This window comes from Musca vetustissima, unplaced genomic scaffold, assembly GCF_032173495.1.
Source record: "Musca vetustissima isolate MV318-11 ecotype Yass unplaced genomic scaffold, APGP_CSIRO_Mvet_v1 utg20399, whole genome shotgun sequence".
NCBI classification, from domain to species: domain Eukaryota; kingdom Metazoa; phylum Arthropoda; class Insecta; order Diptera; family Muscidae; genus Musca; species Musca vetustissima.
The window spans coordinates 292,413-309,527 of NW_026881917.1; the positions used below are offsets into that span (position 1 = coordinate 292,413).

The window sequence follows — 17,115 nt, forward strand, 5'->3', positions numbered from 1 at the left end:
AGATTAATAGGTAATGATATTTTGAAGGACATTTCCGCATCTAAATTATTTCCAAAATTTAGAAAAATTGCAAATAAATCAACCTTTTGTTTCTAAACTAAATTTTAATTCATTTTATTATTTTTTAGAATGTATAAACTTTCATTTATTTTGAATACATGAATGAATGACTGCGTGAGTGAGCGAGCTATAAGGTAAGTGAACGTGTAATTTCAATAACGTACAACGTCGGCTTTTACTATTTGAACTTGATAATGAATGTTATTGCGTATACATTTATAATTTATAAATATATGCGTGAATCGGTGTTGTTGTTTTTTGTGGTTGTTGTATTATACTTTCAGATTTGTTATTGGCTTTGGGTATGACGACGAACCCATTCAACAAATGCGAGTGGGCATGGCAAATTGGAGAGGTATGTATGCATGTTAGTACGAGTAGTATAATTATTATTTTGCAATGATCTTGTTTCGTTGTTTTTTTTTTTTTTTTGCTAGATGTCAGTTCATTGCCATGAATGTCATGATGAAGTGTGTGTGTTAATCTGTAACATAATCCAAAAAAGTAGTAATAATAATCAAAACGATTTTGAATGCAAGCCTGTAAATGATGCCATGCATCACGTGTTATTTTTTACAAACTGAAAATATTATATGCATAGTTTTAGAAAAGTAAATGTAATTGACTCAAAAGATCTGGAATATTTCTATGACAAATCAAGTACCAAGGTACAAAATAATACAAATTGTCAAAACCTTGTTGAGGCGAAGAAATATATTCCGCCTTAAAAAGAAACGTATTTTCAAAAGAAAGCAAATCGTGACGTACAGGAGTCAGAATAAAGTCCGGAAATTTTACCAACGAATAAAACAATAAACCGAAGGCTTTGGTGCAGGTACATCCTCCTGTAGAGATGAAGAAAGAAACCTGGTGACAGATATAAATAGCCTGTTGAGGATTTGAAAGAAGAAAATACTCCAGAACCAAAAAGATATGAAGGTATAGATTGTATAACACATAGCCAAGATCAGGTCAGAATAACAATAAAGCGGCTGAAGAATAATGAAGCCAATGGTCAATGATATTATTGAATCTTACCAATGCGGCTTCAGACCTGACAAATCCACTATAGAACACATTTTCACACGTCGGAAAGGACCTCTCGGAGCCATTCAATACCGAACCAGGATTCAGACAAGATGACAGTTTGTCGTGTGATCTCTTTAACATCCTGAAAAATATCATACGGGATGCAAAGGTGAACATATATGAAACTGTACACCAAACAGCCACCTTTGAACGAATTGAGAAGGAGTCTATCATAGTGGGACTGACCGAAAAATGTCAGGAAGACTCAGCTGATGGTATCAACGCGTAAGATGTCCAGTAGACTCGGATCAATTGTGGAACTTGAAAACTACAGCTTTGATGTAGCCAAAGATTTTATATACCTCGCTGCCGCCATAAATAGAACTAATGAAACTAATTGAAAATTGGTTCCCATGGCATCTGTTGATTGTTGTCCGGCGCCTTAGCGTTCAAAGCAACCTCCTTATCTTCCTAAGGTGACACAATATGCATTGAAGAAAAAAATATTGTAGTCCGTATGGAAAAAAAGTCCGTCACTACAAGAAAAATCTGCTCTGAAAAGGAATGTTCAAGTAACGACATTTGTAAGCCACATTGCTCAATATGCCTGATGAGCCGCTTAACCAACGGCGAAACGCGTCGCATAATGGTAGGAATGTAGTATCTCTCTGGTTTTCCTTTTCTTTGCAACTTCGATCATGTAGCTCATCTCGAAAGAAAAATTAATAAAGAACTAATGACATCAGATTTGAAATTCAGAGGATAGTGTTGGCCAGCTACTATGGTCTGAGTAAGCAATTGAAGAACAAAGCCACCTCTCGCCAGACCAAACACACACTACAAGACGTTGATACTGACTGGTGTATGGAACTGAAGCAAGCAGATTAGGCAGCTCTGCGAGTGTTTGAGAGAAAAATTCGCCGAAATATCTATGGGCCGATCGTCGTCCAATGGACCATGAGCTATACCATCTGTACTCGGACATCGACATGGTCAGACGGATCGAGCTACAGCGATTACGTTGGCTATGTCATGTTGTGAGAATGGATGAGGATTCCCCCACTCAAAAGGCATATAAAAGCGAACCAATTGATGGCTCACACAGAAGGGGAAGGCCACGAATCAGATCAAGTAGAAGACAAAATCTCGGAACATGGTTTTTCAAATTGGATGAGATGAGCACAAAACCAACGCGCTTGGAAATCTTTTTTAAGGCCGGCTTTTGGAGCAAATGTTCTGTCACAAACCAGCTAAGTAAATAAAGCAACATCGCCAATTTTAATGGACTTTTCCCTAAATAAAGAATGATTTGCACTTTTAATAGCCTGATTCTAAAAATGTTGGTACGAGATAAAAATATAACAAAAAATGTACTTAATAGAAACATATGTTTGTACATTTATTAATTTTATTACAGAGAGATAATTTCTTATCTATAAATGTATTGCAGTTTTTTGCTAGTTGTAATTGTAGAGAACAAATGTTAATTATTTGAGTCATTAAATATATAAAAAATACGTAAAATAATATTCGTGCTGATAACGGACAATGATATTTGCAACAGATGATGTAGTAGATAATAAGGTACGTTTTTTAACCCAAACAAAATCAGGCTATCATATTTTTCATAGGTTAGGTTAAAAGTCAATTTTTTTATGGAATAAAATCTCTTCTCTAAAAATGGGGTAGTTAACTTTACAGTATCCGATATATAGATAATATTTAATAATTATTTTATATACAGATGTCATTTTCTTCGGCGAGAGAATTCAGGCCACATAGATTTCGAGATTCTGCAAACAGGTTCTCTTGACCATCTGTTGCCGACTACCTCGCCGTAGATCAAGCGGATTGAAATAGCAAATTGGCGGTTGCAAAGAGCTCTCGACCGTGAACACCCTGAAGCGAGCTCGTCGGCTATCTCATTCCCCTCTATGTCCCGGAACCCAACATAAATTAACTACCCATCGTACATCATGTAGAACAGCCTTGCAAATCAATAAAGATTTAAAGCTTTTAGGCCGCCTGAGCACTATAAGTGTTTTGACTATATCGGCCGCTTTCGTAATTGCAAGGATTTCTGCTTGAAAAAGCAACAATAATTGTTAAGTTTATATGAGTTGTAGATTTCTATTTCCCTACAGGTACCAGTGCCTTCTCTATGAGAGGGAACATATGTTGAGGATACTAGCGTGACCAAAGTTCAGCGACTTCCCGACATGGAATTTAATCAGAGATTCCCGTGGTTTTAGGTTCAAGAACGCATTCAAGGCTGCCTGTGGTGTGCTTCTTAGCACTCCGGTTGTCAGGATTCAAGCCGATCGCTGTACGGGTTCATTTAAGTCAGCAGTTTCTTTCTGCTGGCCCCCTGTCACAATACAAGTCATACATATGTAAGTACGACCGTCACATACAGCAAATGTATGATCTCTGGTCTTAGTCCCCAACTCTTATCTATGGAGTATTTTGCTTCTGCAGAAAGGGATAAGATCACTCCACCCAAAGATGACAAGCGGAAAATTGGAATCTTACGTTTCCTAGTGAAGAGCACCAATTCTGTCTTAGTGGGGTTTACGCCAAGACCATTGGCGTATGCCCAGTTGGACAGAGTTGAATAGGAGCCCTCCGTAATATCTGAAATAGTCGTCAGAAACTTCCCACCGACTAGCAAGACTACATCATCAACATACCATCACCAACTTAAAATAAAGGTTGTATATTTTAAGTTGGTCGAATTTCAGCAGTATCTCATTTATCACCAGAAGTCATAGAAGAGGAGATAATACTCCCCGTTGTGTTGTGCTTCTGTTGACAGATTTCCTCACGGAACTCTTTTCTAAAGACGAGTTGATAATTCTGCTTTCCAGCATTCTATCAATCCAGTCCGTTAGAAGTGAGGGGATATCTGAGCTCACACAGCCAAAGTTTAGCCGGAGGACTCCATATTCTTCTCGATACGTCCAACCACCTCATGTAAGGCTGTATCCACTGATTTGCCTTTGATGTAGGCATTGGCTAATGCAAATTTGGACTTAATTAGAGTAAAAAATTGCAAAACGACTCGCGGCCGATCCTTAATCTAGGCCCATAATAAATTTACATTGTATTGAATTTCGTTATTCCAGCGGGTTAAAATTATCATATAAATCTTCATAAAGTAGGTTAATAGTACGTTTACATTTTACCGGACGTTTATATTTGACCGAATTTCTAATGTAAATACGGTTTAACCCGGAGAAAAGTTGTATGGACATGCCATTTTAAGTCCCGATTTAATAGTTTTGTTCTGAACTATTTTCGTTATGAATATAAATATACCCCAATAGTACCCCCATTATTCTGACCAGTTAACAATTATTATGACATTTATCGAGCTTCGACTGTCTTTCTTTTCTTTACTTCAATACACAAACCGGACCTACTTAACTAAGAAATAAAATAATTATATGTATGTATGTCGATAAAGGTATGTGCCTATGTCAATACTCACCATTATGGTTGATATCCACTCTCAATGTATTCATTGCAATGTCAAATGCTATTCAATTTGCAAATTCACTGCACTTAATTGAAAAATTGTAAATTGTATTTAATTAACAATTATAATTATTGTTGTTCTTGCTGTTCGCCTTTTTCTATCCTCTTCGTGGAAACTTATTACTTTTTTTTTCAATTTTAATGCAATTTTTTTGTTATTGTTGTAAGAAAAAAGTTTAATTTTATTGAACGGAAGGGGGCACAAAAATGATTTGAGTGCAATTGATGATTGTTGTTGTTTTTGTTATTGCTGTTGCACTTGTAAAAAAAAAACAAACACGCGTTCCGGATCGTACGATGATCGCGCCAATCTCTGATTCGTCTTTTTCTTCGACTTCGATTCGACTGTGAATGAGCGTTATGGTAAACAATGTAGTACCGAGCTTCAGCACTTCAATTATGCGACTGAAATGTTTTGGAAATGCATGCAAGTGTGTTTTCTGTGCTGGCTGGCCGGATGGATGGTTGGTTGGTGGCCAACATTACCTTAAAGCCACAAACACAACCAAAAAATATACAATACAAAAAAGTAGGTAGCTTTATTTCAAAATCTGTTTCGAGTGAATCACAGTATTTTTTTCTGTTTTGTTTAATCATCATATTCTCATTTGGGAGACTTTGAATTAAATTCAACTCAATCTCATCTGGTAGGTACAAAAAAGGTTAAAATAGTTAATCTCAATCTCGGTATGTTTGGTTTTGTTTCAAACAAATATGTTTTTTTTTTAATTTTTATTAATGCATGAGTACATTTAAACAAACAGAATTGTTAATAAAAATGGGTTTGGAAAAGAGTATGAGAGCCAGTTAGAATAAAGGGCAGAGAGACAGAGAGAGAGAGAGAAAAGATGCTGATTTTAACAGTGGAAACAGTGGGTCCGATAGAAAATATCCACAAAAATTATATGTGTCTAACTTCATATTTTAATGTCATGGGAAAATACAGGGTGAGATGAAAAAACTGCAACCAACTTCAGACTGCTGTTAAAATTATTCCAGTGACAGCTCAGCATATTGTTTGTAAGCGCACAAAAGCATTTTTGTGAGAATTTTCTAGAAATAAAATTATTTGTGATGGAATTCAGGCGTCGTACTGTGATTTCTTTACATTTGGCTGGAAAACCACAATTGGCTATCGTTAGAGCACTCCAGCATTTAAATGTGAATAAATCGTTTGTGTCTCGTACCATCACTCGTTACCATGATAAATTAGCAATAAATTCAATCACTAACAAAATGAATGACTGACGAATTTTAGTTCCCGGCGATTTTAATCTGCCGTTCGTAAAGTGGCTTTCATTACCAGATTCTGAGGCTCTAACATCCTCCCTAGGGGAGTTGCAACTCCCTAGGGGAGTTGCCAATCTCCTACTAGGCGCGTCTTCCCGGGTGGCGGATGGGAAGGGGGTCTCCATGATGTGCAGAGAGAAACTGACCTAGGTCTCCTAGATCAACTTTTCTCTGTACCTTGTGGAAACCCGGGGGATCTTCGGATCCCCCGTGGACCAAAATGGATCGGGGTAGTGCCCTTAAATAAATTAACTAAGATGGGAAAACGTAGTAAAAAGAATAAAGTTACGGTGCAGGGAGTTAATAACCCAGTACCGGCGGCAATCGTTGGTGAGGTCACAAGCCACGTGTCGTCGAGATCAAGCGATTGTGATCCGGCTGTTCTAGGTGTGGATGCCTTGGCACCTACAGCCGTACCTGCTACAAGTGCATCAACTTCAAAACAAAACGTTGACGAACCGGCAATTCTTTTGGCTAATGATAATGTCAAGGCTGATGAAAATCAGTCCTTGGCTGACAGGACTGCAGTTCTGGGAGGGGACGACCTACACGGGACTCTACGCGCTATCCGCGATAGTCTAGAGGAACAAAGTAAGGAACTCTTCGACCAGTTAGACAAACTGGTACCGGAAGAGCAATGTGGGGACACGCTTCCGGAGGAACTGCTATTAAATCTTACCCTAACTGATGATGAGCTGGACACCACGGTGATCCCAGCCAAGTCTACACAGGGGGATGGCCATAGCAGCAACGAAGGAATTGTGGACCCTATTGTCCAACCGACCTCCAGTCTGTCTTCAACGGGTCCTGTGTCGGCACCTGCCGACAAACTTCGGAGGCAATCCGCAACAGAGGTGATGTCCGACGATGGGGAATCTGTCGATCCCCCGGAAACGGACAGTGGCTCAAAGGTAGGGAAGGCCCGAGAAGTGACCGATGCGAAGCATTACAAACGTGCTGTTTCGTATCTTCGCAAATTCGTGGGGCGAGACGCGAATTTGATCTCGGAGAGGGAGGTTCACCTCATCAAGAGTAAGATGAGATATGTGAGGAAATTCGAGAGAATTTACCCTCACGCTCTCCATCGCGAACTCGAGATGGACAAGATCTCCCTCCCAAATTTCACTGCTCGCACAAAAGTAGTAGAATCGGTAAAGCCCACTGTCTCTGACAAAGGTGCTAAGCCGATCTCTGACCCGAAGCCCAGTTCTGATCCGAGCCCAAGTAAGCGAGCACAGGAAAAGACAGTTGAAGGTACCCCAAAGCAGGATGGCACCCATACGGGTGATCAACATGCGAAGGGCACTGTTTCAAAGTCTGACTCTGCGCCTAGTGACAAAGGTGAGGAAAAAGTTCTGAGTGGACCAAAAAGTGGTCGAAACAGGAAGAAGGGGAAGTCAGTCAAGGAACCATCGTCTCCTGGGGGAGCAGATGTCGCCCCACAGAATAAATCTGTGAAGCGCATCCGCTCTTCAGGAGGTCCGCAACCCTCACCCAAGAAGACGATGACTTCTCGTCTGGTAGACCCTTCTACCTCTTATGCGGCTTGCGTTGGACAAAAAACCGAGGGGAAACGACTAAGTACGGAGAAGGCTTCAACCTCCTCTGGAAAGGCGACCTCCAAGGTTCGTAGTCAACGGCAGCGTAAGCCGTATGATAGACCAACAAAGGTAGCCGTATGATAGACCAACAAAGGTAGCCACTGAAGAAGACCTTCTTGTGGCGATCATTGACAAAGCTGATCCTCTGGGTAGAATCAGTGAAAGTCATTGGTTGCTATTTGAAGGAGCCCTTCGGTCGGCTATCGTCTGCGGGACGGACCAAGGGGACCGACAGTTTGGTAGTGCCTTCATGCAGAAGGGTGCCAAAGTCATTAACTGTCTAAATAAGAAATCCAAGGATTTCCTTGTGGAAACAGTTAGTGGCTTTGGCGCGCTCTGGGAAGGAGCAGACCTTGCGGCGGTCTCCCTAGCGGAAATCCCAACCAGACGGGTCCTTTCAGCCTGGGTTCCCCCACCTTCTGTGGATAAGGAGCTCCTGCTGAAGATGCTGGCGCTGCAAAACCCCAGCCTCATTACATCGAGTTGGACTGTGGTCAGTCTAACTCCCTGTAGTGAGGATGGCGGTATGGTGGCGAGAGTTGTTGGTTGACCCACCGGGAGAGAAATATCTCAGAGATCGTGAGGGGAAACTGAACTTCGGTTCAGGATGGGTTCGGTTTCGACTGAGCACATCCACCGAAACTCAGTAGGAGTGGGGAAGCGGCGTAGGCTGCGCATAATGCAGATCAATCTGCATCATTGCAAGGCCGCAGCCGCCGAACTACTCCTGTCCCTCACGAACTCGGAAGTGGACATTGCCCTAGTCCAGGAGCCATATATTTATAAAAATGTGGTTTCTGGACTAAGGAATGCCAACTTTGATATTTTCGCCGCGTCCATGGGGGACAAGGTGAGAACATGTATAGTAGGTAAGAAGAGTTTAAATCTAATCTTTCTATCTAATTACAGCAATGGTGACATGTGCACCGTAAGGCTTGAGCACGAGACGGGAAGGGCCACCCTGCTCTCCTCAGTCTACATGCCATTTGAGGAGTTGGACCCACCAGCCACCTGTGTACGAGAGATGCTCGAGGAGATGACGAGCACTTGCAACGTTATATTAGGATGCGACGCAAATGCTCACCATTTTCAATGGGGCAGCAAGGACACAAATAAACGAGGTGAGTCCGTTTTCGATTTCATCTTATCCTATAATTTACGTATATGTAATAGGGGTAGTGATCCGACCTTTAAAGTTAGGGATAGAGAGGAGGTCATTGACTTAACCCTACAAGCTGGATAGCAACTGCAGTGTTTTCCAAGCTGAAATCTTCGCGATCTGGAAGGCAGCGGAATTGATAAAAAGTCTGGATGCTGAGGTCGTTGAACCGGTGACTATCTTCGTGGATAGTCAAGCGGCTCTTAAAGCCATCAAATCTTGTCACATCATCCGAAGCCGTCCTCAAGTGTAGAACAGCTCTGGAAGAACTTAACCGTAGCTATCGGTTGTGTTGGGTACCAGGACATTGTGACTTTTTGGGTAATGAAAGAGCGGATGAACTAGCTAGACGAGGATCTCAATCCACTGATCTAGAAACTGATGACTCAATCAAACCACCCATATGTCTTTTCTATAGGAACTTTGAGGCGTTCTTTGACGAAACAGCCTGCGAACTTTGGCACAACGAACCTAGGTGCAACGTGTCAAGATCCATTTGGCCGACTCTGTCTACCAAAAGAACGCGCAAACTATTGAACCTGAGCAAAGCCGAAATTAGAGTGGTGACAGGAATCATCACTGGTCACTGCAATATCAGGGCCTTTACTAGTAAATGGGACCTCGATGCAATTGATTATTGTAGACTCTGTGTTGACGAAGAGGAGACGGAGACAATTGAGCATCTCCTGTGCCAGTGCCCAGCCCTTGCTTACAGGCGGCACAGACTAATGGGGGCTCACTTTCTACCTAGTCTCAGCCTCTTCTCAACAACCGAACCTGCTCTAATCTACAGCATAATTAGAAGCATAAAGTGGTTAGGAGCACACAACCTTGGCACGTAACACTTTTCTGTCAGACTCATAGGACCATCGACCCTCACTCTTCACTCCTTTAATTTCACAAATCTTCTCTCCCCTACAGATCTATCCCTTATCTCTTCACTTCGCTGCTTCTCTTCTTGTGGATGATCACAACGGACCTAACCGGTCTCAGAGTGTTGCAGTCATACACGTGACTGCACATCCCCAAACCTAACCTAACCTAACATCCTTGACATCTGATGCAAATATAAACCCATATACTTTTGAAATTGTAAATCGATTTTTTTTATCAAATAAATAGCATATCAAATTGTTATGATCTAATTCTAGATTATGCATTTGTGAATTCTACACAATATTTTGAAATAATTAGAATACCTCCAGTATGTACACAAATTGCTATATTAAGTGCAATTCCAAAATAGTTCAACAAATTGATTAGTGATGTAATTTCTCATAAAGTTCAGCCAATCTTAAGTCCAAATCCACATGGCTTTCGTAGTAGCCTATCAACCATTACCAATCTTATTCAATTTTCCTCAACCGTCATAAAAGGTTTTATACAGCGTAATCAAACCGATACAATTTACACTGACTTCAGTAAAGCTTTTGACAGGGTTAACCATGAACTTTTAATATATAAATTAAATCAAATTGGTTTCTGTATAAATTTAGTTAAATGGATATCATCTTATTCTAGAGTAAGATGAGTAGATTTGGCTGGGCAATTATTTGGATCTTGTATTTGGATATATATGTTTATAACTGTAGATTCATTTGTTGATCTTGGTATTTCAATGCATCCAAAATTAAATTTTAACAATCATGTAATTTCTTTGGTAAACAAAGCCCACGGTGTCTTAGGATTTATAAAACGATGGGCTAAATAATTCTCTGATCACTACATTACAAAAAAAAAATAAAATAATATGGCTCTGTTGTATGGGATCCCCAATATGCAATATATTCTAATGAAATCGAATCCGTGCAGAATCAATTTCTACTTCTTGAAACTTAATAACAAACTGGCTGTTGAAGTAGATTTCTGTAGCGGGTTTTCTATCCCTTCTCATATGGTGGCAGGGGTGGGAAAGTGAGGCATGGGAACGTTCAATAATAAAGAAACGTTTATTTTGTTGTAACATAAAAATAAGCATTAAAACATCAACTTTTCTTTTATGTTTTATGGTACTTTTTATTACATGTTTTTTTTATTAAGTTATTATTTGGTATAAACAATATACATATAATATATATTTTTTTAGTTTTTCTGTTTATTTTACTTTACTATTATTTTTTAAATTTGCATTTTTCTTGTTTTGTCTTTAAAATAAAGCATTTAATATTATTATAAAACTATGTTTATTATTACAATTAAAAAATATATTTATACCAAGTACAGCACATTAAACTCGGGTTTTGTTATTGTGATTGGTTGTTGAAATGTATCACTAAAAAACTATCTATAAACTGACAATTGTATTGTTTGATTTATTTTAATTAATGTTTAAACTTATGTAATTAATTATGATGTTGTTTGTGTTTTATTTCTTAATCAATATTTATCTAGTGTCGGACACAAAGGCTTAAGAGTTCCATGTGACATTTTGGGGAGCAACAAATCTTTTTGGTCATTTGCGATTGTTTTCATTTTTCGAAATGATGAATTGTGGCACTCTTAAGTCTTGTGTAAAACACGACTTTATTGTGTTTCACTTTCTTCACTTATGGCCATGTTAAATTGTTGTTTTTTTTTTTTCTTCTCAGAGTAATAAACTTTAATGCTATTGTTGTTGTTGTTTTTTTAGTCAAATATTTAGTTGTAACAAATCCTCTTATATGTGGATGTGTTTTTTTAGGTAGTGATGGTATTAGTAGCAGTAGAATTGTCTCAATTTTCGCTTTTTTTAATTTTTATCATAAAGAGATCTGTTGAAACACCATTACCAGTCAGTAGAATAGTACCGAATGTAGTACAGTTTTATTACGTCTCGATTCAAATTCCTGTAATAGCTCATCAATATCATTGTCTAGATCGCTGGACTTGGACATCTGAAAAGAATCATGGAAATGGAACAAATATTTAGTCAGGGTTTCATATAAAAATATTATATTTTAATGGAAAACAAATTTTATTGACACTTTTTAAAGAAAAGTTTGTGAATGATATTTAAATTCGATAGAATGTATTGTGGTTCTTAATTGGTCTGTTCCCGTACTGCAATAATCTGCCAGATTTTTCTATTTTCTTCGATTTCATAAAGGAAAATTCGTTATCGTAGTAAAAAGTAGCAGATTCTTGCAGTACGGGAACATACCATATATTTTCTATAAAAAATTGTGTAGATTATATTATTTTATAACAAAATTGTATTTTGTGGATTACAATATTTTTTATAGGAGAGTGTAGTGGGTCATCTTTTTAGAAAATAAATATTGTGGATCTAAACATTTTTCTTTAGAAAAAATTGTGGACCATAATATTTCCTTTAGATCATGGATCATAATATTTTATTTGCAAAATTTTGTGTACTACAATATTTTCTATAGAATAGTGAAGTGGGTCAATTTTTTTTAGGAAAAAAATTGGAGTTCCTTACAGTTTTTATAGAACTCATTTTAGACATTATATTTCATATAGAAATATCATGGATTATAATATTTTCTTTGCAACATTTTGTGGATTACAATATTTTCTATAGAAAAGTGTAGTGGGCCAACTTTTTTTATAAAAAAATATTGTGGATTTTAACATTTTTCTATAGAATAATTTGTGGACCATAATATTTATTTATTTAATATTTCGTTTAGAAAAATCATGAATCACAATATTTTCTTTGCAACATTTTGTGGATTACAATATTTTCTATAGAAAAGTGCAGTGGGCCAATTTTGGATTAGAAAAAAATTAGGGATCCTTACATTTTTTATAGAACAAATTGTTGAACATAATATTTCCTTTAGAAAATCATTAATCATATTTTTTTTCTTTGCAAAATTTTGGGCCTATTTTTTATGAAAAAAAAATATTCTGGGTCTTAACATTTATCTATAGAACAAATTGTGAAATATAATATTTCCTTTAGAAAAATTACGGATCATAATATTTTCTTTGCAAAAGTTTATGAATTACAATATTTTCTATAGAAAAGTGTAGTGGGTCATTTTTTTTTTTTTTTTTTTTTTTTTTGATTGGAAAAGTTATTTTGTATGGAAAATTTTGTGGAACATAATATTTTATTTATTATTCATTGTAATTCCAAAATTTTCTATAGAGATATAAAATACTTTTATATGGAACATAATTTTTCTATGGTATTGAACATGTTGTGGATCACAATATGTTCAATGGAAAAATATTGTGTATTGTATTTTTTCTGTTGAAATGCTATTTGTCAATATATTCTATATAAAATGATGATAAATATAACACTTGCTATGGCAAATGTTGTGGATCATAATTTTTTCTATGGAAAATTTGGTGGATCATAATATTTTTTATGGGATATATTTTGAAACAAATAATTACCTTTGGAAAATATTGTGGATTTTAATATAATAAAAATAACAAATAAATCTTGTGATCACAATATGTTCAATGGAAAATATTGTGGATTGTATTTTTTCTGTAGAGATCATAATATGTTCTGTGGAAAAATGCTTTTGGACAATATATTCTATATAGAAATGTTGTGGATCATAATATTTTCTATGGCAAATTTCGTGGATCATAATATTTTTTATGGAAAATATTTTGGAATATAAAATTATCTTTGGAAAATATTGTGGATTTTAATAGTTTTCTAAAAAAATCTAGTGAATCGTAATATTTTCTATGGGCAATATTTTAGAAAAAAAATATTTTTTGATAAAAAAATTGCTGTGAATCCTAATATTCTCTAGTGAAAATGTTGGAAAAAAATATTTTCAAATAAAAACACTGTGAATCATATTTTTTATGTAAAAAATGCGTGTTTCGATTGAAAATCTGTCGATAACACTATTTTCAATAGAATATTTTTTGAGGATAAAAGAATATTCTATTGAAATTTTTCCCGATCACAAGATAGTTGTTACGACTTCGACTTGTTCGTAATGTCTGAACATGAGTCGGAGTAACAATTTGTCATAATTCTTACCTCCATGATCTATTAAATAAGGTCTACCGGGTGGCGAATTCATGTCTTAGTCTTCTCTTACTGTCAACATTTTAATCGCTAAATACTAAACAGAACTGGATAAAATCTCAAAATAGTAATGTGCATGTATATTTTGGTTTGAATATCAAAATATTATTTTTATTTATTCTTCAAACAATAAATTTCGACAGTCAATAAAGACTTCGATAATTAAATTTTTTATCCTGTTCTGGTACTATTTTTTTTTCTTTATTTATTCTTCAAGCAATAAATTTCGACAGTCAATAAAGACTTCGATAATTAAATTTATCCTGTTCTGGTACTTCGCGATTTAAAAGTTGACATCAAGAGAAGGCTAAGGCATGAATTCGCCTGTGGATAACCTTATGAATAAACCTTGGTTTAAAGCTACCAAAATAGATTTTTACCCCTGCCATTTTTTCCACTTCAACTCCTCAAAGTCCTGATTTACATTAGGTAATTTTACATGCGGCGAAAATAACAGTTATTTTTTTGTGCGAACGAGAGATGTTAGAGACATGGGACACCAATAGTGTCATATACCAATAGATTCGTACTGAGGACCCACAAACTTAGAATTGAGGTAATTAAAATAAACTAATATAAATGTTAAGGATTATTTTTTAACGGAAAAAATAAACGTTGATTTTTAACTGTTAAAAAATTTTTATTTTTTGTCAAAATGTTTTTTCATTTTTATTTTTTGCGTCAAAAATAAAAGTCTCTTTGGAACTTTTATTTGTCAAAAATAACAATCCACTTTTATTTTTTTGAAAAATAAAAGTTTTTCAATTTTTATTTTTTAAGAAAATAAATTTTGATTTTTATTTTTTGTAGGAAATAAAACTCTTTTTATGTAAAGAAGTTTATACAACTTGTTATCAGTTATAAAATTACAATTTATAAATCTCTGTCCTTATTACAATAAGTGTACACATGTAATCAAGATCAAAGGTAAAAAATATTTGTTATAAATTTTTAAAAAATAGTCTAGTGTACCAAACATGAATATAAATAAACAAAAATTAGGTCAAAGGTTATATTTTCTATATGTTTTTTTAAAAAGACTTTTAACGGAAAAAATAAAAATCACAAAAAGACTTTTAATGAAATTGCAAAAAGACTGTTAACGGAAAAAATAAAAGTGCAAAAAGACTTTTATTTTTCATAAAAATGTACAAAAGTCTTTTATTTTTGACGGAAAAAATAAAAATCCAAAAAGACTTTTATTTTTGACGGAAAAAATAAAAATCATTTTTAACAGTTAAAAATCAACGTTTATTTTTTCCGTTAAAAAATAATTAATAACAGTTATATAATAACAGTTATTTTTTACCTGATTTGATATAAGTTATAACCGTTACGGTCCCTGGTAATTTTACATGCGGCAATTGTCAGTTTGTGGGCGAGAGAGTTGATGATTTGTTAATCCCGCCAACTCTCACCCACAAACTTAGAATTGAGGTAATTAAAATAAACTAATATAAATTAGGACACTCTAGGATACTGTACCTAACTTCCCTTTGTCTAAATGTTCAATCATTAAATTGAATGCGGGAGAATATTAAATCTCAGTTTTATCTGGCATAACCTAATCCATTAATATTTTGAAAAATTAAAATTTTTCAATTTAATTCAATCTTAAAAAAAATTTTGAATGTAGGTTTTAAGATTGATATTTTACTGGCGATAAAAATATTCTGCCATAATGATTTGCTGCAGGGAAATAGGAAAACATTTCAAATGTAAAAAGGAGGAAAAATACAAAAATTGATTTTTAATTTTTAAATAACCCAAATTACCAAGATTAATGATTACTTAATTAAGTGCGCTCCTAAAAATGTACACAAGACATATAGCACTTGAAAATCCCTGTTAATCACATCTATTTCGTCACTTTATTCCATAAAAAATTCTCAATATAAGCCAGGTGGGTGATATGATACAATTATACAAGGTAACGGCAAAATAAAAAAACAAACTAAATAAAAACAAAATTGTAATTTTGGGGTCACTTTCATAACCTTTAATACTGAAAGCCAAACATACGAAATGTTTGAATTTACTATTTTATTGCTTTCACTTCATTCCCCTAATTAAGCTGTTGCTACCTGTAAGTCGCTCCGTTTCAGAACCTATATACATATGTATAAAAAAGTGCTGGGTATCTACAATGGTTTAACGAAGAATCGTTTCTTGCCTCAAACAGCCGGCAGAAGAAAAAAATCCATGGGGACTGTTGCCGTTAATAAGCTCGTTCCCTGCACTCTCTTTGTTTAAGACATTTTATATGGCGGTTTCTCAGTTAGTCTCCGACGTTTGCATTTTTGAGCAACCCTGTTTTATATTTCACTTCATTGCCTAATATAAAGGAAATAAAATACATCGCCATAATACGAAATTAATGAATAAATATATCCATTATCTGTTGATTTCAAAATCTATCAAACAAATCCAAGGTTATTAATGGGTTCTAAATTCGAATTATTACTTAATTTTCCACCTGTATTGTACTGTATTTTAACAGAATTTGCGTTTTGCGCCGTTACCTTGCTCAATTGTTGATACCATGGCTGTCTCGCATTCTACAACAACCAACGAATCCATAGTGTAACCTATATATGAATATAATAGTATATACATAGAAAACAAAATATATTCATTATTTGGTGATTTCTCATACACTATATTTCTCCATAAATTAGTAGGTTGCTTATGACAAATATGCAAATTATCTTTAGCCCATATAATAATATCACCCCCCATCATATGCTGCTGCTGACTTTCTTCATAGCACATCAATGATGATTTTCTTTTGCAACTAGAAGAAGAAGAGCAACAACAACGACAACAAGAATTGTTGATCATTACCATAGTTATCATATCCGTTATTAGAAAAGCACCCATTAGGGCCTCTTCGTGATTATCTTCTATGTCGACATTGAATACATGTACAGGACGATTATCTGTTACTTCTCGTGATTCCATGTGTTCCAGCACCTGATCATAGACACGTTCCTCTACCGTCACTATAATATCAAATTGTTCCTTGGTCTCTTGAAACTTTTCCGGACACTTTTTAATGCGGCGATTACGGTCCAACATGTGCAGTAAACCATTCTGTGTATAGCTGGTGGAATATACAAAGATGAATATATCTGAGTGTTCATTACCTCATATGTAATATTATTTTATTCATCAAACTTACTATTGCTTATCTTTGTTACACAAATCATTGTAGATGTAATCATAGCTGGTTCCAAACTCGTAAACATTTGGCTTGTCAAAAGACATGCCTGGTAATTTGACATTGTTGCCCGTACCAAAGGAACGTACATAGAAACCTTTTTTGGCCAGGAAATTGTGCGCCTCCATAGATCGATTCATGTTCGAGGAACAAACAACAGCAATGGACAAATTGCTATTTATTGACATTGTGTTTTTTTCGCAATTAAATT

General features: G+C 35.4%; 2 protein-coding genes across 2 annotated transcripts in view; both read right to left on the reverse strand.

Moving 5' to 3' along the window:
• LOC133327991 (glucose-6-phosphate 1-dehydrogenase) overlaps nt 1-4,625 on the reverse strand; it is a 29,320-nt gene extending 24,695 nt beyond the window's left edge. The window contains exon 1 of the mRNA XM_061536540.1: nt 4,580-4,625. Within this exon, the coding sequence (XP_061392524.1) occupies nt 4,580-4,613 (34 nt within the window). The 5' untranslated portion in view covers nt 4,614-4,625. The remainder of the gene's footprint in view (nt 1-4,579) is intronic.
• Nucleotides 4,626-11,405: 6,780 nt separating this feature from the next.
• LOC133327979 (RNA polymerase II subunit A C-terminal domain phosphatase SSU72) lies at nt 11,406-17,097 on the reverse strand. The gene is made up of 3 exons (XM_061536526.1): nt 16,866-17,097; nt 16,529-16,787; nt 11,406-11,549 (listed from the first exon to the last, which is right to left on the reverse strand). Exons 1-3 carry the CDS (start codon nt 17,090-17,092, stop codon nt 11,448-11,450), a joined length of 588 nt encoding a protein of 195 aa, XP_061392510.1. The 5' UTR covers nt 17,093-17,097; the 3' UTR covers nt 11,406-11,447.
• Between the last annotated feature and the right edge of the window lie 18 nt (nt 17,098-17,115).

What these genes read in the sequence shown, in the direction of transcription:
- LOC133327979 (XM_061536526.1), bottom strand. Translation starts at nt 17,092, where the DNA reads ATGTCAATAAATAGCAATTTGTCCATTGCTGTTGTTTGTTCCTCGAAC. An exon ending in TGTAACAAAGATAAGCAATA is followed by an intron (nt 16,788 to 16,865) that starts GTAAGTTTGATG and finishes ATATTCCACCAG; the next exon opens with CTATACACAGAATGGTTTAC. An exon ending in TAACGGATATGATAACTATG is followed by an intron (nt 11,550 to 16,528) that starts GTAATGATCAAC and finishes GATTCTTTTCAG; the next exon opens with ATGTCCAAGTCCAGCGATCT.